This window comes from Euphorbia lathyris, chromosome 9 (assembly GCF_963576675.1).
Source record: "Euphorbia lathyris chromosome 9, ddEupLath1.1, whole genome shotgun sequence".
NCBI lineage: Eukaryota > Viridiplantae > Streptophyta > Magnoliopsida > Malpighiales > Euphorbiaceae > Euphorbia > Euphorbia lathyris.
This window is the reverse complement of record NC_088918.1, coordinates 29,433,097-29,460,679: the sequence shown is the minus strand read 5'-3', so window position 1 is coordinate 29,460,679 and position 27,583 is coordinate 29,433,097. Positions and strand designations below refer to the sequence as shown.

The window sequence follows — 27,583 nt, the reverse complement described above, 5'->3', positions numbered from 1 at the left end:
TTAAAAATATGGAAGACAACCTCTTCCCTGAATACAAAATTGAATTCCCAAAACCGGCAACAGCCCTAAGAAATAAGTAAAATATAACTGTAACAAGAAGTGGGATGTGTGACAATCAATACCTTCTATAACCCACTGGATTAATTAACTAATTAATTAGCACTATTGAGAATTTAGGAAAATTGAGCTTAATATTATGGAAAAGGGGCATAATTAAGTGGCTAACGATAATAAATTACAACAAAAGACAGCCTTGGAACAACTGGCTTCCTAATTGGAACCACTTGCCTAAAGTTCTACAAAAATGAGGAACAGTAGTTTGTGCCCCGTAAACCCACATTTGACGCCCATTTATATTCTGCATGTAAACAAGACCCGATGGGAAGAACACTTGGGCATCAAACCAGTATGTTTCCATGTATATGTATGATTATATACTCCTCTGTAGACACATGCCGAACAAATTGTTGGATCCAAATTAATGATCTGAATTGTTCACGCAGTTCCGAAACAAAAATGGGTAATAACTGGTCTTTTCAGGCTTTAGTCGAGTCATCTTCGCTAGTTTCGCTGTCATCACTGCACATCCAAGACCAACAAGTCACAACTAATACCATGCCAAGACTATACAACTACTAAGGGAGAACTACAACTTCAGTCTGATATAAAGTTGAATCAATAAAATGGTATCTGTATACATAACCACACTTACAAATAAAATGCACATATAGTGAAAACACACAGCTTCCCAATTTCAAAGCAGCTAATAAAATATTGAGTTAGATTACCTGTATTCAGGGTATTTTGAAAGGCGCCTAGCATCCAAGCCTGTGATGAACTTTTGGGAAGCCTGAACATTTTCTGGACCTGAAGGACATAATTATGACAATCCATTAGTTTGCTAAAAGGAAAGAGCAGGAAAGGCAAGATGTGGAGTTGAACTGTTTCAACATCAGTGCCATCACCTAATCAATAGTTAAAGATACACAGAACAGAACTATCTGTGGAACATAATGCACAAAAGGACAGCAGAAAAACAACAATCATGATAAAGAGTAAGTACCCTTTGCCAACTGGAAGGTGTGCAAAGCACATCTTTCTGCCGCTAACTTCACTGGAGTACTGCTGTCTTTTAGACATTCAGCAAGAGCAGGGCCAATAATTGAAATATAGGCCATGATGGATCGAGGACTTGCCTGCAATAAATTTTTCCAAGTTCAGTAGCCTAGTAAACCGAAAACTAAAGATCATAAGTGATAACAGTCATGCAATAGTTTCAGAAGAATAAACACTCACTTTTGCCACAGCTTTTATAGCAGATAATCCCCTTCTTCTGACTTCGCTGGAGTCGTCGCGCAAAGCTGACACTATTGATGAAACAATATCTGCATACGAGGAGGTATTTGAAGGATCATTTTGAACTTGATAAAGTAGAAGCCTTCCCAATGCCTTGGTTGAAGTTTCACGAAGAGGGAACTAATTCACAGAAGCAAGTGTCATTTTCGCAATCAGTTAATAGAACTGCATACTCTCAACTGTAAGAACTATCAAATACCTTCTCATCTTTTAAGCCCTCTTTAAGGCTTCCTACCACAGAAGTAAACTCTGCATAAGTGAAAACAGAGGAAGGGTTATGCCTAAGCAAGGATGAGATGGTGAGCACTGAGCCATGTCTAGAAACCCAGCTTGGAGAAGAAGCCAAGTCCGAGAGTTGCTGAAGCAGGTCAACAAGCTGAGCAGCTTCCATGTACTGCATCACAATTATTAACGGAAAATAAAAGCAAAGTAGTAAGCAAAACTGAATTTTAAACAGAGAAGTTTGCTAATACTGAACTCAATGCATTACATGTGACTGGCAAACCTATTTTTTGTCTTACAACCATCACAAGGTAAAGTAGAGCAAGAGAGGCTGGAATTGAAGTTCATAACAAACTTTTGATGATATTATGGAGTTCCACTAGGTTGTACAGCACATAAGAGGAATAAAACTCTACATTTATCTGATCTTTATCCAGATTTAACATATTTGAAGTTATTCAGATCAATCATTCCAGGTGAGTTTAACAAGCACCCTAGACTTCTCAATTAATTTAAATTTTGTGGCTTGTTGAAAAGCACGTTTTAGAAAGACATAATGAGATGGTCTTGCTAATCACATTCAACTGGACTAAGCATTTTAATTGTAGGCAATGAAAACGTAATATGTCCTAGTTCATTTGCAGTCCTCAGCTGAAAACTAGCAGCATAGTAATACGACTTATTCAACATTGAACACTCATAAATGCCTAAAGGTAATTGCTAGCCAAGTGATTCTGTGAACTTCTTGCCAAACCCCGAAGAAAAACCAATTCGCAGTATTCAGACAAACCTGTGATACGGTTCCTAAAATGCTAGCAGCAGAAACTCGAACTTGGTCATCATCGTGATGGATTAGATCATTCAACTGAGTATAAATACGAATCTTGACTGCATTGCCTACACTCTTTCCAGCATGTTTTAAGACACCTTTTAAAGCCATAAGAATAGCCTCCCTAACACCAGCATCTGAAGCCTGAAAATGGCAATGTCATAATATCAATGATCAATGAGCAATAAGAACTACAAAACAACAAGCACTACCTGCAGACTGGACAGGAGATCAGTGATTAGAGGATCAATCCTAGTACTGAGTGCACTAAGCTTTCCCAGTCCCAAGGCAGCACTTGCACGAACCGTCCTGCATGCACATAACATTCAAATAATGTCACTCTCGCTGAATAAAAGAGTGCTCAAAAACTAGAACATCAACTATACAATTTCCATACAAACCTTGTATTATCCTGTAGACACTTAATAAACGTTGTCTGAAGCTGGGGGAGAAAAGGCTTGAGAGCCAAACCACCCTTTCTAATTATGATGGTTAAAGTAGACAAAATGGCACTCTTAACTTGCCAAGGAAACCGATCACCTATAATCCTGATCAAGGGCCTGTAAACCAGAGGATATTAAATTGCATAGGACATGAGAATGCACCAGCTAGAAACGGAAAAGGCAGTACACAAATCAATATATTAACCTAGAAATGCTGTCAACATATCAATGATAAAAAGAGGAAAGTTAATTCAGAGGAAAGTGGTCCGCTCTAAAATATGGAAGTTAATTCCTAAGAAGCACTTCATGAGGCTCCATGAACCTAGGAACTTTTGCTTGAGTGTATTACTTGGTCTCTCCAAATAAATTAAATACATGCATTAAGATACAATTACACAAAGGCTCTTGTTCCACCACAACACAAGCACCGACAACATCTAGGATTGCTTGAAGATGTGATATCTCACTTGCTTGGTGTAGCTTGTTATGCGGGTCGAGAGTGGGAGATTTTACCCCAAAAGATTTTTTTTTTTTTTCAACTCTTCAGGAGAAAAGGCAGAAGAAAAATCACCAGACATTTAGATTCCCTCATGTGTTATATGATGCTAAATGCGCCATCAACATAAGCACTCAAACTACCAAGTGACTAAAACTTGAATATTACCACAAAGGTGTAGCCTGTGTAGCTTAAAACAAACCTAACATGTGACAGCCATTTCCTTAAATAAAGCATAGCTTAGTTGTGCTATATAAAAATAGCAAACCAAGAATCAGTGAAACAAGATGGACAGAAATATATAAAATTAATACAAATCTAAGGGACTTCCATGTTACAGGCACATATGACAAATAATGCATCCAAATCTATTCCATGAGAAGAGTTTAATAAGGCAACATTATCACAATCATTGAAACATATTCAACATTCAACCTGCAATGTGGAATGCACTAACTGTCATGAAGACAACTAAAGCAAGGAAAACACTTTTTCTTGCCAAGTGTTATGACAATTCTCCTTCGGCAAATTTTTAGAAGGGTCATGACGACAACTAAAGCAAGGAAAACACTTTTTTTTGCCAAGTTTTATGACACTTCTCCTTTGGCAGATTTTTTGGAGGTAAGTTAACCTACTTAGCCAGGCTTAGGTTGTACTATATATATATATATATATATATATATATAGAGAGAGAGAGAGAGAGAGAGAATATTCTAGGTAAGATTATGGTCGACAGTTTGGAAGTAGAAAGTTTGTATTATTCCACACTCCACCACTGGATCAAGTGAATCTTCACCTTTGGGGTTCTACCAGCATACTAGCAATACCCCACAAGGAAATGACCTTTTTGGGGAAAAAAATTTCCCATGCAACAAGACAACATTTTTCTTCATGCTATAATTAACCAAGCTTTACATGCATCAACAGTAGTAGATTATTTTGGATTACATCAGTTTGCCCCATGTAGCGAGAACACGGGGCCAATTTCCCCCACAAAGTTGCAAGAAGCTCATGCATCAGCATGATTATTGGCAAAACTGACACATGCATATCTCGCAGTCGGGGTTCTAAAAAGAAAAAAAAGGTTTGACTCGCCCACGTTTCACCAAATATGGACTGAATGGAGCATTTTTCTTTTACTTTATGGAGTAAAACATCCCTGTGCTTCCACTTCATGTGGCAATTTGATATTCAACTCAAAGCATTTCAAATTCCAAAAGTTGCATAATAGCATACCCTGTGATTGGAATGACAAAATCCTTCAATGCTTGTTCACTAGTTACTTCAATAAGCTCCCCAAGGCCCAGCGCAGCCTGCTCTCTTAGTTCAGCAGAACCGCTGATTAAGCCCTGAAATGTAACAAAATCTCGATTATTTAAAATTGAAAAGCACCATCAGAAGCTTAAATACAAAACAAGAATGAAGCTAAAAGAATAAATAGACAGAAATTACCAAGATCTAAAGAACTTTCCTCAACTGTACAAAAATATAACCATATCCAAGATGAATATATTGCAGTCTGCACATCTAATCTAATGATAATTTGACCAGCAGATGGAAATGCAGATGAGTATATGTAATCCAGCACAGAGAAAAGGCACAGAAAAGTACATGTAATAAAGAAAAGTGCAGAGCATATACAGCTGAGAGTTCAAAATGCTGTTGCCGTATTTAAAATTCCAAACCAGTAAAGACAGCACAATGTCAGAATAATAGTCCTTCGACTTAGCAAACAAGAAAAGTTGAAGTTTGCTAATGAGAAATACTCAGCAATGAATTGATATTGAAAAGGGGAAAAAATCATGCAATAGACAATTTAGGGCCCCAGATTTACACATCAATGAACCCTAAACAAACAATAAGATATTACCTGGGAATTTCATAATGACAATAAAACTAATAATAGGAAGATGAAGATGCATACTTGGAGAAATACTGGAAGCAATGGCTGAAGAGCTTTTGGGAGACAGAAACCAGGAATCAGAACTGGTCCTCCCTGCAAATAAGTTTACAGGGGATCATAATTAGCTGTCCACTAACAAGTGGGACAACAAGCATCTCAGATAACCACTGCGCATGTTGCTAAATAGCATATCTAATAAGACAAATGGTGAACACCAACCTTCTTCTTTCGACGTTCTTTATCTCTGGACGTAGACACAGAATCACGAACTAGTTTTATATATGATGGAAGTATCTCCTTAGGAACTGAGCCAACAACCCTTGACAAGGCTTCCCATGCAACCTGACGAAGAGAATATTATATACAATGGATGTAATGATAGAAGAAGTCCTTAAATACTCGAGATATGTACCACAACAGTTGATGGATCCGAATCACTAAGCAAAACAATCAATGTAGATATCATGTTTGGAGCTTCATCAACCAAATACAACTTGCTGTTTTTGAACAAGTAGCCTACCAAATATGATGAACTTCTTCTAACAGAAGCCTGACAAAACAGAAGAAAAAAAAAAAAATTGAGTAAGGGAGAGACAGAAACAGCGTGATAAAAGCATAAGACCAGAGATAATTGAAGGACATACCATACTATCTCCAACACCTTTAAGAAGCTCTGCTAACAAATACTCAATGCCTTCCTCATCTATGACTAACACCACTGTTTCTGCAGCCTCCTTTGCCAAAGTTTGAACTTCCTATAGGATCCACAAATAGTAGGAAAACCAGTGAACAAGATGGTTATTTTGTACAGGACAAAGAACTAATCCTCAAGCAAATGAACAGTCTGAATTTAGAAAAACAAAGCAACAATTATTCACAAAGCAAGCAGTGTACCTTGTCCTCATCACTCATTGCAGAGAGTAACGCAGGAAGGACTGTACCAAGATGAACATTAAGCCCAGGTCCTGCAACCTCTGCTAACGCTCCTAGTGCATGTGCATTGAAGGCACTGCATCCATGTCCAAGATACAAAACAAGATGAACAACCAAAAACTTTTTTGTGTGATACAAAATTTCAAATCAGGGGAAGTAACACATACGAGAGGGGCAGGTGGACCAACTTGGGCAAAATATGAGGCAACACAGCTGCAGTCCTGACACTGAAATTAATATAGAAGGATCAAATTTTATACATTGCAACAACTTCTGAAGATAACAGTACATATCCTCCACAAAAGTTCTACCTCAAGATTTGTTTGAGGCCATCAAGAGCAGTATCAGAGGTTTCATCATCCTCAAGAGCATGCAGGAGAGTGGGAACTATCTCATCTATTGCTTGCAAACCAGCACTCTAAAAATAACAACTTAAGTGTTTTCATCTTACAATTCATATTTAAACAAATAATCTTCCAAGGCAGTGGATGGTAAAGGAGCACCTTGTACAGAGTGCTGAATGCTAAGCCTGCAGATTCTCGAACCTCAAGCGTACTGTAGACAGAAACTATGAAAATTGAAAACTTCCATCAAAATATTATAGATAAGCACCAACTTCTATTACCTATCACAAAGAGCAGTCCTAATGGTGGGGATCAGATCGTCCATGAAACTCAACAGCTGGCTTTTTCCAGCACTTGCCATTACTTCACTCAAGCCTATGCATACACCCTATTAAACACCATGACATATCAGATTTACACATATACATATGTAAAGAATTTACAGTTAATTCAATGTTAGGAACACTCTTGATTAAAAAAAAAAAAAGGATCCCAAAGGAATAACCATGACCTTTTGAGCAACTCTTCCACATCTAGGGCTTAATTGATAGTTACCTAAATGGTCAGTGTATCCTATGTCTGCTTCCCACCAAAAGAACATAAGAACCATGATAAACACACTCAACCATGTACACTGACCATACTACAAGATCTAACAGTGTATGCATGCAATGACAAGGGAAAAAAGAAGTACAATGCACAATTGACAATACAATTAAAAATCCAGTAACTGCTAGGAGGCTGATTATAAACAGCACAGCTCCATAATGCTTATTACCTGTCTTCTGCCAGCATCAGGGTGCTTCAGCCCCTTGGATAAGATTGGAATAATCAAAGGAAGAACTCTTTCACCAAGCTTCCGAACAAGTTCACCAAGTGCACGCCCAGCAACCTATATGACACCCAATTTTTATTCCTTGGATTTCATGAACAAACAATTAGCCGATCCCACAGCAGAGAATTGGAAGAACAAACCTGCCGCCTTTCAGAAGACGGTGATGCAAGAGAAGATATCAGAGTGTTCATCAAGACTGGCATTATTTCCTTGAGTGTCTTAGGAGTATTTGCGACAATAGTTTTCCATACATGCAAGGCAGCCTGAACAGAGGTTGGAGAATCGCATTTTTATGTACCAAATATATGTGAATGCATAATTAAAAGCCAGAAAAACAAATCAACCAGTAACTACCTGACGAACGGATAGGCTCACATCAGTCCTGACCATGTACAGTGCAGCAAGAATTTCATTGCGTTTCTCTCTTCCCAAAACCTCAATAATTGCACGACCATGTGCTTCAGTACTGGAACCTTCATCATCACTGCCACCCTCGAGTAATGCTTTTCCAGAAGTTCCAGCAACCTGGATGTTGAACAGGACTAAGAATCTAATAATGGGAACCTTTGCAAGAGAAGTCTTAAAGATGTCATGCAGCACAAACCTTAAATAAGAGATCTCCTAATAACTCCACAGAGCTTTGTCGGATACGCCAACTATCATTGAATATGCCATCCTCAACAGCTGGAAGTAGAAGGGGCAAGGATCTGCAGATTTAAACCAAATGGTAAGAGAAAAGAGCTCATCTGAAGAACATTAAAATCAGTATATTCCAAAAATTTTGAAGACTACATTTGTTACCCAATTTTTCAATGATCCGACAGAAAGAAGAAAATAAATCAAAATTTTGATCCAGAAATTTACAAGTTTTTCATTGATATCAACGTCAAAATTATTAACACTGGTGAACCTAATAAATTTAAGCCCATGTCCAAGTAACTGAAGAAAAAAAAAAGAATGAAGGTAAAGCTCAAATGAATGAATGAATGAATGGCAAGTTACGTTGTTGCATAGTGCTCAACAAGGACATGTCCAGCACCTAAAGCTCCTTCACGCACAGATTCATTCTCATCGGCAAGCCCTATAAGGACATAAAAAGCATCACATCCAACAATATGTTAACAGTCATATGATATAACTCAAGTTCTTGAAGCAAACAAATAACCACAAGAAGAAAGTAACTCACCATCTAAGATAGCAGGAAGAACCTGCTGCAAGTAGTTCTGGAACTGAACACCTAATGACCTTGGCAAATACTGCAAAAAAAAAAGTGCACAAAAGCAAATGAACCACACAAAGGCTTTTATGAACAAAATGCTAGCAGAATGACTCAGATGAAGAAATAGATAATATTTACCTTGAAAAGTGTTAAATATCCATCACGTACAGATGCCCTTTGATGAGAACAGTTTCGTATAATATCAGGAAGTACATGCTCAAAGTACTCTGTTCCTAGTGCAGCTAAAACCTGTGTGGCACAAAGAAAAGAACCTCTGTCAAGTAATTATAATTTCATAAAAAGAAAAACTTTTCAAAACTTAAGTTTCCATCAAAATCCCTCCCTTGGTAATCATGGAACCAATTGAACTAAAAGCTCAAGCTTATAGTTAAAGGTTCACTTGATAAAACTGGCTACACTAATGAGAATCAAATGAAAATTAATGAAAGAAAAGGAAAAAAGAAAAAACAAGTAAAAGATAGCATGTGATGAAATTTGACCTCACTCAACCCTTGAGCAGCTCCAGAACGCTCCACATTACTATTATCAGATTTTAGCGTATCAAATAGCCAAGGGACAAGATCTGGGAAGTTGTCCTCCCCCATTCCTCTTATAAGTGATCCAATAGCCCTTGCTGCAACAGACCGAACTTCTGGTATTGGATCTACAAGAACCTATCACAAACGGCACATGAAAATGTTGAGTTGTAGAGGACAAAATATTGGTCAATATGTGTTACTAAAGCAAAAAATATACCTTTTTTACTTCAGGAAGAAGCAAACCTATGTAAGGAACCATATCCTTTGGTTCTGTCACTAAAGAACACATATTTCCAGCTATCTGTGCAGCTTTCTTTTTGGTCTCAGCACTTCGCTCCCTTAGCCCTCTATGAACTATCGGTACCAACAGTGCAAGTGAAGGGGCATCGATTGAATTAATGAATGTTGTCTGCAAACAAAAAAATATATGGTAGGAGTCAAACAATGGAAATTTTCAAGAGTGAACCTTGTTTGGATGAGAACCTTTTCTATTTTCTTCAAAAATTTCTGTCAGTAAATGCTTACTTGAAGGAGAATATCAAGGCAATACTTGGTATAGTCATTGGGATCCGTAAGCGCCAAGAGAAGTTTGGGAACAAGCGAAGATATCTCTGGGTTTTTTATAACACTCCCAACCTAAGAATAGCATCAAAGAGTATTATGGACAAATAATCATTAAAAAAAAGAACAAAATAAGAAAATAACCTGTTGAAGTGCTGTTTGCCCTGCTGACTGAACTTTGGGATGTGTATCAGTCAACACCTGCAATTATACCAAAAAGTTCTAGTCGGGATATTTTTTTGCAAAGCAACGAAGTACAAGAGCTATGTTTATATTCAGATAAACCTCTGTCAGTTTTGGCACAATTGTCGGAAGGCACTGAGACAGTTGTTGAGGAGCACAGTAAGCCATAGCACCGAGAAGCTGTACGCTACTTTGCTTTGTCCGCCAGGCTTTATCCTCCAGACCCTAATTAAACATGCAGTGATAAAACATAATAGTGGTTAATTATACTGATATGATACAATTGTGAGAGCCAAATGAGAAATCTAGAACTCCTGTATCTAAGTGAGGAGAATAAAAATATAATCACTAACAATAAAAAGAATTTTGCAACAGCTTTTAAAAGATATGTCAACAATCAACATAATAGCACAACTCAATATTTACTGCTTGAAATTATTGCTATGAACCATAACTTTAGTCCACAACTCAACAATTATTGCTTGGTTGGTTAATTTTACAGTCACTAAAAAAGAGACAAGGCACAAATAATGCTAAGCAGCAGAAGCTTGGTCAATATCTTCTGTATATATTGACTAACGCAAGGCTCCCAAAGTAAGTCAATCGCATCAAGTCAATCGATTCCATGCACGTTTAGATATGAAACTTGTAAAATAATCTATCAAACTACAAGCAACAAATAGCTAAAGCACACATCTTGCTAATGAAACAACTTTTTACTTATGAAATAACAAAAAGAACAGGTTCAATGATTAACACAGTATTATCATGTTTAGTAAGGAAAAAAAAAAACACAAACTAAGCACCTTTAAAAGTGATGGAAGAACCAATTTAACCCCCTGTGCACTGAGTTGAGACATCATTGCCCGAGCAGCACATTCAGCAGCTTCACGAACCGCAACAACTTGATCAGAGAAAGAAACCAGAAGAAGTGGTAACATTTGAATAACATACCTGCAGCAGAAGTAGTAAAAAGGGTCAGCTATAAGCACAAACTCATTTGTAGATCAATTACTGCAAGAAGTGTTAATACTTACGGTTCAAACAATTTTCCAAGCTTTTCACAGAAGCATTCAAAAGCCAGGAGAGCTCCTTCACGGGATTTTGCAGAATTTCTAGAGTTGAAACAATTCAAGCTCGTTAGATGCCAGAATTATTAAAACAAAAATATGAAAATCCACAATAGAAAATTTGATTTGTTAGTTCGGACACCCACACACACAAAACGTTAGATTTAAGATTGCACTATTTCCTTACGTGGAGGCTAAATCCGCTCTCCCCCAACAACCATAGGACTAAATTTGTACCTTATCCCTAAATAAACACACACGGGCAAAAGTAAGGGCCTACAAAAAGTGACAAGGTAGTAGTGCACATGACCCTAAGAGGAGAAAGGATTCATAAGCATCAAAACTCATACGAACAAAATGTGTCTATCAATGACAAAACTAACCCTTAAAGAATAGCAAAAATTTACTTCTGTAACAGAAACAACCACCTGAGATAAAAAACTTCAGAACAGTACATCGAGTTAGTATCCAGGCAGTTGGATCTGTCTATAAAGCAAGAGATTATGACTACCTACCCCATAGCACCTACCCTCCCTATAAACTTTTCTAATTCTGATGAACAAAAAATAGAACAAAAGAAAGCATAACTATACCTATCCACAAGACCTTCCTGCAATGCAGCAACAATACCATAATTTTTCAGGGAAGATAATCCAAACCCCTTGACCACTCCAGCCAGTCCAAAAGCTGCCCCACGGCGCTCACCATATTTTTCGCTCTTCAACAGTTGATCCAACAACCTAGAAACAAACGTAGCAGCATCATCCTGCCAAAGAAATAATTTCAGAAAAGAAGCAACCAATAAGCCTCATATTTTTCCTTTTTCACCAAATACATCATACAAGAGGTCAAGCAAAATGCAATTATAAAAATACACAACCACAATCCTAAAATCCTTGTTCAGGAAGCACTATCTACATACTTGCTTTGATTGCATTAGTGGAGATAGGCACATTGATACAGCTCGCTGAACAGCTTCTGAAGGTGTATTCAATACATCCAACAGCTTCTCCACCACAGCATGTACTTTAGGATCATCCTGAATTAAAAGTTTTAATTACAAGCTAAAAAGCGTAATGAAAGTGAATTAACATCAATATCATAAAATTCAAACCTTCGCCAAATGTTTTGCTAAAGCTCCAGTAAAGATTACTACTCCCTCACGCACCAAATCATATTTTTCCTCATCTGATGCCTAAGCAAGAAGAAATATTGTGTGAGATAATCCCAAGGTTCGGCAATATTTACATATGAAATCATTTAATATCTGAGTCGCAGGACATAAAAAAATATTTAAAGAAGACACAAGAAAACAAATGTCATGGATAAACATTCTTAACTCAAGGCAAAGAATTACCTTTTTGTTCAAGTAATTCTCAAAGATTGGAAACAACAAGGACACATTTTCTTTTCCATGCTTATCGATAATCAGTATGCCGGCATTAATCATTCTTCCTCGAACATCTGCATTAGGATCAGCCTACAGCAACAAAATCATTTACACATCAGCAATATTGTCTTTCACACATCATTGAATAAAAGCAATGACACCGCAATGCAAACACAATAATACCCAACGAAAACCAAAAGCATCAGTATTCAGATGGTGCCTCAATGTTGCACTTGCAATCACTCAGAAGAACTGAAACAAATAGAAAGAAAAAGCAGCGCATAACTATTTCTTCCTATTCAAGTGTTCACCTATCAACTTAAGCTTTTAGGTTGAAAAGTTTCTAGACATGGCAACCATCATTTATTGATTAAGTTTCAGCACAAGGAAGCACATGCTTGTGTTTGTACACGCTTCAAGCCCGATATTTGCGTGTGAGGATGTGCCAAGAGATAATACAAACAATTCTTGGGCCTTGCCTATCAGCTTAAGCTTTTGGGTTGATCGGCTGCTTGAAAATTTTAAAGTCAAAGGATCTTTGCATGAATTACACAAACAGATAACTGAAATTTTCACTGTTTCATGCAGAAGTAATGGAAACTGAAAAAAAAAGATAAAATTTAAGGAGACAACATATCGTGCAGCAACCAGGAATCAATCAATTACCTAAAGGAATCACAGGTGAACCCTGTCAACAGAACAAATCTTAAAAGAGATAATGATGTCTAAATTGTTAAGAATCTCATACCATGTTCATAATGTATACATATAAGCAAAAAAACCGTTATCTGGAAGCAGGAAAACATCGTATTTGAAATCTAACTACATATACAGCAAACTCATATAATTTTATCCACTCAAATGAAAACAGTGAAGGCATTTAACCATGAATCCAACTACAGTCAACTGCAAGTAATTTGTACCACTCATTTTTAGCCCTTTCACGGTAATTAGATATCAAAACGTAGATGAAGCATTTATAGTAACCAGTGATAATTTAGGGGGGGGAAGATAAGGTCAATCAGTCATAGCCAGTGACTGACCAAATCTAATAACCCTAGATCTAACGATGACTGACCAAACTCATTTGGCCAATCATTGACCTGTGAACGCAACTGAAGGTCAATATTGTGTGCATTTTAGTAGGGCTTACATTGAGGAACTTTCTAAGACCATTGCACAATTTTATTTCTAAAAGGATGAAATAAAATCCAACTTTATAGTTCATTTAAAAAAAGAAAAAGGATTGCTAAAATTTGGCAATCAATTTATTGCTAGGACAACAGCAAAAGAACTCTTACCAATGCCCGTGATATGAGGAATGTCATAACAACAGGAAGGTCTTTTGTTCTTAGAACATCAGCAGCAGAATGTAAAGCCAATGCTATACCCTGTCTTCCTATCCATCCAGCATCAACACTGTCTTCACCAAAAGCAGCATCTCGAATGTACAAGGAAAATAACATGGAAAGCGATTCCTACAATAATAATTTAAGGAAGAAACTGAAACCACCACTGAAAACATCTCTATAGTTGACAGCATCAAATAGATTTTCAAATAACCTGTATAGAATCAGGGTTTTCATCCAAAGCAGCTGCCAATGCCTCTGCAGCAGCCAGACGAACATTATAGTTGATATGAGACAGGGCCTTCAACAGTCCTGAATAATCTGTCCCAAAATCAGATCCATAGCGGTCCCATATATCTTCTGCAGCTTCAGCAATTGACTGTAAACATTAAGATAAAACAAAATGAACCAGCATAATAAAATAATTGATAAAAACAATGATAATTAAAAGCGTCTATTTCCAATTAGTCAATGCGATGAAGACACACCTACTATTGGTGCCTCTATTGAGTTGTTTTTTACAGCTTGAATATTACTGAACAATTATTAATTGAATGAACAGAATAAGAATAATACTTGAAATTTAGTCAAAGATTGAACAGTACATTTTAGTGAAATTGGCAACATGGCTTTCAATTACTCATTATAGAACAATATCTAACAATCCCCAGCACTACATAATTTGTTAACACCCATAGGAGACAAAGTAATGCCAATACCTTTTAGCTGCAAAGACGCGGGTCAGAATAACAAAAACAGATGTTGAAAACATCTAAATGCTGAAAAATGGTTGTTAATAGAGCCACCTTTCTTATAGTGCTTCTAGAAGTTGTTTTCCGAAATTATTTATTTAATTTGTAGCATAACACACATTTCTTCTTGTCTATAAAGCGAGGTCCAATAAAGAAACATGAAAAATTCTTGATTTGGACACAAGAACTGTGCGCCTGAATCTTTAGACCTCTCCTATTTGGCTATTTCCAGAGAAGATGAAACAATTTCCAAATCAGGAGAGCTTGCCAATATATTAAAGAAATTCTTAAAGATGGCCAACTTTGATCAAAAAGCTCTCTATGCAATTAAATATAGAAAACAAAGTCTAGCGGTGGTTTTTCTTCTTTTGCCCATACAGACTCTATTTAGACTATAGATTACACGAAGGGCAACATGAAAATGTACTTACTAATTGTGATAATGGTTAACATTACAAACTGTTATTAGCATTAGAAGTTGTTGCACACATACAAGTATGCAAGAGATACTGAAACACTGGCATAACATAAACACGAAGCAGAAAGTTACTATTCCCTGCCTTATTTGGATGGGTTTCAGGAGAGCAAATAGTAGGAGTTCCATATGCAGGTGCAACTCCTTTTTAAAATATAAGATATCTTCTTAGGTGAGTATTATTGGAACACACAATAGCATGCATAGCCTACCCAGACATTAAACATGCATTAAAGGTCTTGAATTTTAATTAATCAATCCCCCTTGTTCTCTGAGCTCCTTAATGCATATCAGAGGTCCGGGAGGTATGCTTCTTCAGATGTAATGCATAGATAAGTTCACCATCAGCTTAAAAAGAGTATACACTCACTTCTATATTATGGAGAGAAAAAAAACAATCAGCGATCCAAACCTTTTCTGGATCATGTAAAGCAATCCAAATGCTGGTCGCAACCTCAACATTCTGGGGAACAGAGCGGGTAGAAACAGCAGGAACGCATTTTATGGCATTCAAGCAAGCCATTCTTACATTAACATCTTTTGCATATACCCCATTCAATGCCTAATAAAATAAATAAGAATAATAGAAATCAATTACAAGATAAATTAATCAATGAAAAATCAACTGAAAACAAAATTGGCGAACATACAGATGCAACTTCATGTGGTTGCAAACCAAGGCACAATTCATTCAAGGCTGGTCCAACAGATGCCTGACAAGCAGGAACAACCCCTAGAACGTGATAAAGAGCCTGGAATGGAAAAAGAAAACCTTATAACAAGAAAGAAAAACAATTACGCAATGATGCCAAACGATCGTATATCATCAAAGTGATCCACTAAAAGAAAGATATTTAACTGATAGCATTCTAAGCCTTGGAAGCGGTAATTGTGGATCCATGTGCAGATAGAGAATCCGAAGTGTGTCATCATGAAGTCCAGTCTTTTTGGGAGATAAGAGAATGCGCTCCATTATCTGACAACAAAAGATATTCCTCATAGAAAAGCAGCTATATCCTTATATGCAAGCCAAAAAAAAGGCATGTCAAACTTACCGGGAATACAAAAGTAAAGGAGTCTACAGGGAGAGGTCCAGATTTACAAGAGACGGATAAACCACGGATAATTCTTTCAAAAAGACTCAAAGATGGTCTTTCATTGGCTTCCCCATCCCCGAATCCAGAAATCAAGTCCAGCAAAACACTGACTTCCTCAGTTGCTATAAGACGTAATGCAGTAGCGATGTCAAGGCCCCAATTACAAAGTGGTGGTGCAGTACATTGAGAAAGCTTCACCAAGGTTTCGTAGGCCACATCACTTACTATAGGTGACCGGAGCAGAGGCTCAACAAACTTGACCTGAAGTTATTAATGCATGGATAACCAAATAAAATGGAAAAAAAAAAAGTTCAGACAGGGAAAACAAACTTACAGGGAAAAAAAGAGATATATATATATACATACATATATATATATATATATATATATCCACACACACACACTCATATATTTATAACAGCACTATTAGTTATTTAAAGTAAGAATGAAATTTTTCTGTTGCAGGTTGCCAAAAATGAGAAATCCGTATAGTAAAAAAGACACTAATACCCAATAAAGAAGTAATATGCTGCATGAAAATGACTACTAGGCAATAGAAAACAACAAAATGCACCTGTTGACATCATACAGGTCCATGGAAATTTTTTGCAGTACACAGAAATTGCTGCTGTAAGAGCAATAACTCCTTCCAAAAACTTTGTGACCACAATGGTTCACATATGTTAGCATGATGCCAAAATTGGTTTCAACATGCCACTAAAATACCACAAATCTAAAGCTACGCCAACTTTGCCAAATATAGAATACTAGTATAGTCGCACATTAAGAAATATTAATATAACATGCACAAGTAAAATGAGATCAGAAGGTCACAAACCAGGGAAGGCAATTGGCTATGTGCAAATACAGAATTAGCAACAGCCAGTTCACCAAGCACTGTAAGCATCAAAGAGAGATTATTCTGTATACCCTGGACCTTCTTGCGTATTGACGCCTCCTCTTTCAGCAATAATTCACGTGCTTCTTCTTTGGCTGTCTTTCCTTTATCTAGAAAAGTAAAACGAACATGGATGATATATGACAAAATTACAACAAATTAATACGAAGTAAAAGAAGTCATAAAACCAATATAAAGAATTAAAATAACTTGCCGGCTTTCTTTGCCAACTTCCCTGCATCCTTTTTCCCCACACCAGCTGGTTCTCTCTTATCATAATGATTAAAGTTGATGTGATCCTGGTATGAAACAGGACAATTTTGATGAAAACAAAATTACATGAAGTAATAATAAGCAAAACAAAAACAAAAATATAGGAAAAGCAGGTATGAATTAACAAAGGGGCGATCTATAATCACCGTATCATTGTTGTCCTCATACATCCGGAAACGGCCCTTTGCTTGTCTTGTGTTCTTAGCAGCAACAGACTCTGCAACATAAACACCTAATTCACTGGAAAGCATTCCTTCAGGAGTACGAAAAATCTGGAAGACATTAAAAAAGGAAAGTAATCAAGCAACAAAGCATTTGTAGATATCGTATACAAGGAAAAGAATAAAATGATACTTCAATAAACACACTGTATTACAGACGAGGCGTCATGCAATTTTTCCGCATTCATAGATGAAGAAATTAATGATATCATTGGGAGGCACAAAATTCACATGCCAGAAAACTCATCCAACACTACAAAATGAGATGAACTCCAGCCAGGAAATGCTTAGAGGAATTCAAGAGATGGATCCAGTAACAAACGAGAAAAAACTCAATCTAATCATGTAGAGAATTCCATTTCCATCCCTTAACAACCCTTCTCGGCAAGGGAAGGAAATAAATCCTCACCATCATAATTAGGGTGTAGCCATCTCTTCAAAATCACAGGCTGCAAAGCATAACTACAGCAACCCAAAAAATTACCACCTTTCCATTTAAAAGCCCAAAAAATTATATCGTACAGCATGATTGCTTCCACATTATAAAGCAATGTGGTGCAGTAGAATATGACTCCACCAGAATTTCTTTCAAACCGAAAAAAGCAGTCTTAATCCACAAAAGAACAACAATTTTCCTAACTTTAGTTATTTCTAGTTTATATGAAACAATGAAAGAAATAAATTTTAGTTGATACAAAATTGTGCAGACTCTTCATTTATAATCCAAAAACAATCATGCAAACTGACATAGAAAGTTACCTGAATGTCAGTTTTGGAAAGCATATCATGTGAATAACGATCTTCAAGATTTTTCAAGTGCTGACAAGGAGATCAAGAAGGCTTCAGTCAAGACAAATGCTAAATAAAGTATCATTATTGATCACCATTCGAGGAAATTCTATTTGAAACAGTATACACAAAGCAAACCTTTTCAAACTCCATATAAGTATCTGCAGGTGTAATCGACATCAATGTTGTCAAAGAATTCATTGCTGCTTCTTGTTCAAGAGCATTCAAACTCATCAACCCCATTGGTCCTACTAGACTCTGTAAAGATAAGCAGTGTAAGGCTAAAGGCTGTACGATTATATCATATTTACTGTCAAGTAACTATGTAGCATACAGTTGAATAAACACTAAAATGCATACTAGCTGTTGGTTAGAGCTTCAGGAGCTTCTTCCCCTAAAGCAAAGTCTTGATTTCAAGTCTTGTTCACAGCAAAAACAGTTAGAAGAGTTTTACTCCCCGGCTCAAATCCTCATAACCGGATAATTAAATACCAAAGTAAAAATACAACACTACAAAAATCAAAGTTGACAAGGAGGAACACAAAAAAGAACTTGGGAAAACTCTAAACTGCTTTATCAGAGGTACAAGCAGAATCACAAGAGGAGTTATCAAGAAGACTGGGATTACAATTATTTTTTCCTTTAAGTATGAACTTCCAGTATCACTTTATTTACAAACTACATTTATATTTTCAACTACCAATACACTAGACGAAATAAAATTCTATTCTGCAACAACATATGGGCAAAAATACAGAAGAATATCAACACAGGAAGGCCTTGATTATATATGAGTATTAGCTTGTTAGAGAGAAAGGCAAGTTTTGGTATCTCCATAATCATACTCTTTACAGTGGCTCAATTGAGATATAGAAGAAAGGTTCTCCTTCCTATGGGGACTGAAAGTGCATCCATCCTTTCATTCCTTTTCCACTATGAATTCTACAGTATTATTTTCTTCTTATTCTGTTCCTTACCCGTGGGTTGATTGAGTTTAGCTATTTCTCTATTAAATCATAAACTTATTTATTAATATGAAACTTCTTTTGTTCAATGTAGTGAAAAAAGTTGTATCATTACATTTATTACTATTGTACATTGGTAATGATATCAATCACTAGAAGATGTCAAATACAACAATCTATTTATTGAAAAGAAGAGATCAAGATTTTCATATAAGAATGTGTCTGTGAAGAGTTTTATTGCTTATCATGGATTATTGCATTCGGATTTTTATTTTTTTAATCTGATTATTTAATTTTTAGAGCTTATTTTAAGTTTATTCATCCCAATTTGCTAGTATAAAGTAATCCTTCAGCACTGAACAAATAGGGCTTGGCAATGTCGATGTTAAGAAACCATTGAATTTAAAACATATCTTGATATGCTTCAGTTAAATCATAAATGAAATACCTCACAGATTAGTCCTTTTACATGGTTCATACTTTATACATGACCAAGAATATTGATTAGCCACAGAAAACTATAAAAGAGGCACATTAACATAATAAATAGCAAAATACCTGTTGTTGACTTCTTCCAATTAAAATAGACATAGAGGCTATACAGCTTCATGCAAGCATACACAGATGGACTTTATGTTGAAGTCTTTACTATTAATTTTGAATTACTAGGATCATTTAAAAAAACATTAAAAAAATATAAAACAATAAAATTGAATATTGAGTATAATCAACACTTTTCAACATGAAATTATTAGAAAATGTTGTATGGACATAGAACAAAAGAACATGTTACCAACATGATCCTATTTTCATATTGTACATTGATCTCTGCATCAATATATTAAGAAACAGAAAGCAAGAACAGCAACAGAAGAATTCTATTCTACAATAATTCTTCGTACAACAACAACAAAGCCTTAGTCCCAAAATGGTTCGGGGTCGGCTAACATGAACCATCATATAAAACCGTGAAATCAAGTCGTGTCAGCGACACAAATTCTCTCCCTCCACTCTGTCCTATCCACTACCATATTTTCCTCAATCCCCAATAAACTCATATCACTCTCGATCACCCTCCTCCAAGTTTGCTTAGGTCTTCCCCTACCCCTCACCACTACATCCCTTTGCCACTCTTCAGTCCTCCTAACCGGCGCATCAAGCGCTCTTCGTCTTATATGGCCAAACCACCTTAGTCGGTTTTCCCTCATTTTATTCTCAATAGATGTAACCCCTACTTTTGTCCTAATTATTTCATTACTCACCCGATCCTTTCTCGTATGACTTCGTACTTGCCAGAAATTCAACAGCATCACACCTCTAACACATCTTACTAAGCACATGCAACAAGTTCCAATGAAAACCTTAATGGATTTGAAAGCATATTGCTAAAAAAAAATTATAACAAAGATTAGTCTATTGAAAAACTGGTTCACACAACAATGCCATTAAGTTCTTTCAGTTTCAAGAATGAACTTACAAGCAGATAGTAATGGAACTTTCATCTACATTAGACATGGATGCTAGTTATTTAAAACTGAAATAAGACAAGCTAAAACTTACCTTGCATATATTCTCAATATCTTTAGAAACAATGCTGATAACATCAAGTCCAAGCTTTTGCAAACATTTACGGACCCTCTGCAAATGAAAAATATTTTTCAGAAATCAATCTTAAATTTGGCAAAACAATAGTAATTTGCTACTTTGCCATATCCTTTATTTTTGTCAACAAACATGACCACTATGACATTTAACATTTTCCTCTAATCAGATCCAATTCTAGGCAATCTCATCACTAGTAACAGCTATTATTTTTCAGGAAACTGCTGCAACAATGATCCCATAAAACATGGAATTATCACGAGTACTTTCCTGTATTAACCTGATTTAATATAATTTTTATACCCTCGAAGAAAAATGAGAATTATAGACTGCACAATACTAACACTGTGCAAGCATATACAAAGCTTTCCATAAACTGTACCAGAAAAACTTATAAACTAAAATTAATGACAGAAGTGCATTTTTTAACCGTACCTATGCTGTACAGTTAGGTATGTATGACTCATGATTTGACACGTCTAAATTCAAAAATAACTAAGAACTTAGAAGAAATTTTACACTTTTAACAATATACATGCCAACAAAATGTTGTAATATTTTTTTAGCCAATGTTAAAAAATAAAAATAAACCTCCAAAATTTTGATTCCAAGCCTCATACCACCCAAGCTCTCCACCTAGAGATGTTGAACCTTCAGGGGAAGGCAAAGTGTGAATGGAGCTCATTATAACTACCTAGTATACGTAGCTAGTAAGGCTTTCCGTTCACAGTGTGACTATCTATTATGAAGTCTTTTTCTATCCTCACGCTATCCCGATTGTCTTATAGTTATTTGTTTTAGCTGTAAGAGCGTCAGTATAGTGATGGTTTAGGAGCGTTACATTAGGGTCTGTGTAAGCCCTATGGGCACCCTCTGGTTACTATGCTATGGTATAGTTCAGGTTCCGTAACTATCCATCTGTTCTAAGCCCTCTGGTTACGGTGCCTCGTTGGTTCAGGTTTAGTAAGCTTGATTGACACATCCACAATATTTATGATTTACGTATCTCAGTAATCAATATAGTACTGGTTTAGTGTTACCAATAGGTTCAGTTCCTACGCTATGGCTATGAGATAGCCAGTGGACAAAAGAACTAGATAGGGAGTTGTCAAGTAAGTGTTTCCAAATTCATATGCCTAAGGAGTATGAATTCAACACCTGACTACAATAAGTTTAAAGCTTATTCCTTTACAAGTAAATCTTTATGGCAAATATAACCTTAGCTATTATTGCTCAACAGTTCAATTTTAAAAATAAAATGTGCATACAGTAACAGAGAAATAAAGAGATATCAGCCAATGGGTACGGAAGTGAAAGACATAGGGAAAAATCACCTTCCAAACTGCATCTTTTTTGCCAGTGCCAACTAGGCATGGATGATGTGAGCAGAATAAAATTTGTGCGGATAAAATTGGAGATGCAGCAGAAGTTGCAGATGATATCACAATTAAAGCTTTCACCAACACCTCAACTGATGGAAGGTACGGAACTTGATTGTCCAATGGATTATCAGTGTCACTACAGTGCCATAAATTGAGATGGCCACCCAACAAAGGAGTGAAACAAGGCAGAAATGTTAATATAAAATCACCAGAAAAACAATATATCTAGCAATTTCTGAACAACCAAAACCAAAGGAATCTAAAAAAGGGAGGAATTATCAAAGTGTGTCTTCCTCTTGCATACACAAAAAGCAAGCAAGTCACCAGAAGTATAAATCATAAATTAATCAAAATCTCTAGAAACCGTTCTCAATGCATCATCAGGTCCAACCATAGGTGCAACCAAAAATAAAAAGAGTTTAATCATCAACTAAAGCCTACCTTGTCTTTGAAATGAAAATTCTCTCTCCAACTATTGAGAGAAAATAAGTGAACTCGGTTAAAAGAGCTTCAGATAATTGTGGGATAGAAATAATTATCCTTCTGATAGCATTATGCGACATTGTCCGGATGTCCCAACTTGGATGGCATAGTAAGAAGACTATTAACTGCACAAAAAAGATAGTAAGCTATCATATATTCTAATTGAAGGAAAGCAACCCAGAGCAGGATATCAATACCTGTAACAGAAATTTCACTGAAAACGCTTCCAACACTCTGCAAAACAACAAGAGGAGGCACTTAATTTTATGTAAAGAACAGCAGTTTACAATGTTATGGAATCAAAATGATGCAGGAAAAATGACACCACCTGCGTGAATGTTCTACCAACAGCACCTCAAGAAGTTCAACACATGCCATGCAATCCTCAGTGGACAATTTTGCAACCTGTACAACATATACAATTGATTAGAAATATATATAATATAGGTAAATGAGATGTTTCCCGAAGATCAAGGAGCAACTAGGTAGCTACCATTGAAATTTGTAGAAGCGAAGGTTCATTTTGAGATATAAAAGTCCAGATCTTTTCCTTTGCCAAAGTCTCCTCTTTGGAAGAAACATGAGAGAAAAATCAGCTCAAATATATAAAGATGGAGATCAGAAGATGAAAGAAGTATCATCACAAAAAAGAAAGCATCCTTTCTGTTTTAATCAAAATGTACATCCCTATCATCGAAAGCAATCAAGAACTAAAGGAAGAAGAATATTTTAAGAGAAGCTCCAGAAACCTGCTTTAATGTCAGCAGATGCAATCTTTCCAGCTATAAGCAAAGCATATAAGCCATCTAGACGTTGAACTGCTTTCGTGAAACCAGTTCTAACAAGTTGAATGAGGGGCCCAAGCAAAGAGGATATCTGTAAGTCAGAATAACTAGGTTAATAAACCAGGACCAATCAAAGCTCTCAGAAATGTTTTTTTCACAAAAATTGCCTGTAAAACAGCATCAGCATTTTTGCAAATGACATGTAGACAGCGAAGATATCCTCTTCTTAAAATTTCCTTCTCCTTCAAACCAGAAGCAAAAAAAGAAACCAGATCTGGCTGAATAGCATCAGAAGCTCGTGCTGCCCAAGAAGCAATAGCAGACAAAATTGCAAGCTTGACCTCTTCATTTCCTGAAAATAGGCACTAATGAGAAACAAACACGAGATGGAACAGGATGACAGAGACAGACTCAATAAAATGTTCACCAATAAACAGATGTAGTTTGAAAAATATCCATAAAGATGGAAAGAGGACATCTGAGACAATACCCTCATCTCGGTAGCATGATACAAGGAACCCACATATTGTACGTGAGAGGCTACATAGATATTTTCCTTCAGGAGCAAATGACAATTCTTGGAGAGCATTAAACATGCCAATTCTCTGGTAAGGAAACTGAAGTCTTCCTTCCGAGCCTAAACACATAAAACTTGAGTTAGCAGAAGCTCAGTCAAAAATTTAACATTCATTATAAGAAATATGAACAATAATCAATTATTTTATGAACCAGGAAGTGAAACTATACAGTGCAAAACTGCAAACCCACACCTCCTATCACAGCTTTGATGGCATTGAACATTGCTTCTAAAGCATCAGGATTACTCGACTTCTGGGTCAAACTTTGGACTATAGCCAATACCCCAATTCTTCTACTTTCATCTACATGTCGAGCCTGTGACAATACTACTGAAAGAAGTTCATTTGCATACTTGCTCAAATCAAGTTTGACCAATTTCAAAAGAATTCCGACAGATTCCAACACAATCTCAGGGTTGCGCTTCAACATTTTTACTGAAGAAGGAACCACAATATTTTGAAAATCTTCATGCGACAAATGCATAAAAAGTGGATGGAAAGCTTCACTGAGCGCTGATGCAGGCTTCTCTTTGGTATTTAAAACCGCCTTAACATATATTTCAAGAAATATTGGCTGGAAAAAAAATTCAAGAAATCAGCTTCAAGGAATAAAATGTAAGCTACGTAACATAAAACCACTACTGTAAGTTACTCCAATAGTTCCATATTGCATAAAGGGCTCTCGCTGGAAAATATGTGAATAATATTTATACCTTCAATTCTCCAAAAGAATGTGATTCAACTGAAAATTCCAGCAAAAGCCACATTAGTTCAGGAAAATCTTTGTAGGGGATCCGTGCATCCTTTAATTCCTCAATGAGGATCTTGTGTACGCCTGGTGACTGACAAAATAGAAAACAGCACTTATGATATCTATTAAACTACATTATCAGTAGGTAGAGTAAGCTCTTTAGAAACAATTCAAACAAACACAGAGTAAACAGGGTCAGACCTGTGAAAATAAATGAAAAAATAATTTCTTGCAAGCCCTTCGTTCACGGAAAGATCTTTGAATAACAATATGAAGGATGGATGCCTGTGCTGCAGCAAGTCGGGATACTGCATTCTTTGAAACTGCAGCAAACTGACTCTTGCTCAACAGAAGACATGACCACTTGAGAAGCCTATAGCAGCCTACATGAGAATTGAATTTCGACTGCTTTTCCATGGCCTGAACAAGGGCTGCTGCAAAAGTTCTCATAAATGTGCTTTCACCCAAGGCTTTTGAAATTATGCCATCGACAGCTTTCCTCGATCTTAGGTCCTCATATATAACTAATGTTTTAAAAACTATATCTACCAATGATGAAGCAAGTTCAGGAGACATCTCTGCAAAGCCAAATGTGCATTCAATATTAAACAAGTAAATCACGTAGACATTTGCAGCTTACTTCACATAACTGTCTAGTATCTACACAGATTAAAAGCATATCAAGGAGAGGGGAGAATAAAAACTGCACCTCCAAAAAAACAATGATACCACAAATAACAATGCGAAAACCCTAAACATATTAAGTTTGTTGAAAATTAAGGTTTACGCATTTATATAAGAAGCTTATGAGCATAACAGCTTATCACATATGTAAATGATGAAGAAAGGAGCCTTAACCTAGCCTACTTTGCTCAACAAAAGTCCTTTATTTAAGTTTTCTAATTAACAGATAAATGAAAATATCACAGCGAATAGCCTAATGATATTGCTGAATTACTTGATTCAACAAATGGAAACTATAAAATGCCATTTATTTAAATGATATGCTCTTTGGACCACATTAAGCAAACAAGAAAAAGTCAGCAACTAAAACTAGCATGTTTTCTCAACTTCATGCTAAAATTCGTTCTCTACATGCATATTTCTAATTTCTAAACCACAAACAAATGCATAATTTACCATTTCAAAATGTGTGTGACCCATTAAAGTGAATATAATTAAAAGAAATATAGTATTTCTGCTCCATATTGGGATATGAAAATGAACGGATGGGCTGCAGTTGCATCACTTCCAAAAAAAATAAAACTAATACAACAACAACAACAACAAAGCCTTAGTCCCGAAATGATTCGAGGTCGGGTAACATGAACCATCATATAAAACCGTGAAATCAAGTCGTGTCAGCGACACAAATTCGCTCCCTCCACTCCGTCCTATCCACTACCATATTTTCCTCAATTCCCAGTAAACTCATATCACTCTCGATCACCCTCCTCCAAGTTTGCTTAGGTCTTCCCCTACCCCTCACCACTACATCCCTTTGCCACTCTTCGGTTCTCCTAACCGGCGCATCAAGCGCTCTACGTCTCACATGGCCAAACCACCTTAGTCGGTTTTCTCTCATTCTCAATAGATGTGACCCCTACTTTTGTCCTAATTATTTCATTACTCACCCGATCCTTTCTCGTATATCAAGACTTTTCTCGAACTACAATATATATTCTAGCCTCCCTTATATAATGAGCTATATTTTCAAAATTGTAGTTAAATGCAGTTGAAATTAGCTACTTAATATGATCCCTTACAACATGCAGGTCCCAATAATATGGACTGGTGTTTGCAACTACGCATAACTTTACTATGACCAACATGCAGAAAGTATAATCTGTTTTCTGATTCAGACAAGTAATTCCATCCTAGAATTACACTATAGACCTAATTCGAAGTAATTGACTCGAGCGGAAAGGAAAGACAAATGAGCTTTAACTCCAAATAGAAGTTAATAGTGAGCTTCTATTGCAAAATTTAAGATGAACAGCATTGTTTAGATATAAGTTGAAGCAAAATAATGTAAATGTTGGTTTTGGTCAAGTAAATTAGTTATTTCATCATTCACTGGATTTGTTTGCTTCAGTAACAACGTTCCTAGCAAAATTTGTCCAGCAAAAAACACAGAAAATAAAATCAATAACGTTTCAACTGGAAAAGTCAAAACAAATCTACTTCTCGTAAGCAACACTCATAACTAGCAGTCAGCCAGATCAAAATTAACTAGCAAATTGAACAAAGAAAAATAGCATTCAGCGGTTTCAGCAAAACTATTCTATTGTGCCCTTGTACAGGAGTAAGTAGACATACTGATATGAAACAAGTAGCGATATTTATATCAAAGCATAAAAAATGGACAACTGATCCGTTCCTGGAATTCCAATTCAAATTAAGTTCTAAAAAGTGTTATTATCTCATTCTCGGACTACATTACTAGTAACTAAACAGTGAATGCATGCATACTTACATACAGACTGATACCCATCAACACATGATCAAGAGAACAGAATGCAAGTGAGATGCAGCTGAAATTTTGTATTTTAAGCACTTGAAAACTTAAGAAGAAGACTACTAACCTGAATTGTTGAGAACCGAGGGGATGTCATCGCGGAATATCCGGAGCCGTTTCTTGGTGGACGGAGTGGTAATGGAGGCGGAGATGGAAATGAGGGAATCCGCCATTGAGAAACGGAAGATCCGAAATCAGAGTCCAAGATAAGTGACGAGAAGATGATGCATATAAGAATGGAGGTAGAAGTGAGTAAAAGAGTTATTCAGTTTGATTAGGGTTTTAGAAGCGTTAACCCACTAGAGTGGAAGAGACGGACAAGATTATGTATAGCGCATTTCA

General features: G+C 36.3%; 1 protein-coding gene across 1 annotated transcript; it reads right to left on the bottom strand.

The window, feature by feature from the left end:
* LOC136205967 (protein ILITYHIA) lies at positions 1-27,583 on the bottom strand. The gene is made up of 60 exons (XM_065996844.1): positions 27,309-27,583; positions 24,925-25,301; positions 24,686-24,814; positions 24,165-24,546; positions 23,885-24,031; positions 23,562-23,746; positions 23,359-23,485; positions 23,103-23,176; positions 22,938-23,014; positions 22,807-22,843; positions 22,568-22,734; positions 22,079-22,262; positions 20,703-20,780; positions 18,316-18,435; positions 18,148-18,207; positions 17,314-17,439; positions 17,109-17,193; positions 16,835-17,004; positions 15,955-16,257; positions 15,759-15,875; positions 15,550-15,651; positions 15,312-15,461; positions 13,887-14,051; positions 13,625-13,801; positions 12,291-12,413; positions 12,048-12,128; positions 11,856-11,972; positions 11,527-11,699; positions 10,901-10,978; positions 10,670-10,817; positions 9,966-10,088; positions 9,825-9,881; positions 9,645-9,755; positions 9,337-9,528; positions 9,081-9,254; positions 8,719-8,829; positions 8,548-8,617; positions 8,364-8,442; positions 7,966-8,068; positions 7,716-7,886; positions 7,502-7,624; positions 7,305-7,418; positions 6,808-6,914; positions 6,686-6,737; positions 6,494-6,600; positions 6,350-6,409; positions 6,144-6,258; positions 5,894-6,004; positions 5,662-5,799; positions 5,469-5,591; positions 5,271-5,342; positions 4,583-4,695; positions 2,809-2,967; positions 2,620-2,716; positions 2,369-2,551; positions 1,556-1,750; positions 1,297-1,476; positions 1,064-1,196; positions 789-867; positions 1-579 (listed from the first exon to the last, which is right to left on the bottom strand). The coding sequence occupies exons 1-60, from the start codon at positions 27,412-27,414 to the stop codon at positions 537-539; spliced, it is 7,860 nt and encodes a 2,619-aa protein (XP_065852916.1). The 5' UTR covers positions 27,415-27,583; the 3' UTR covers positions 1-536.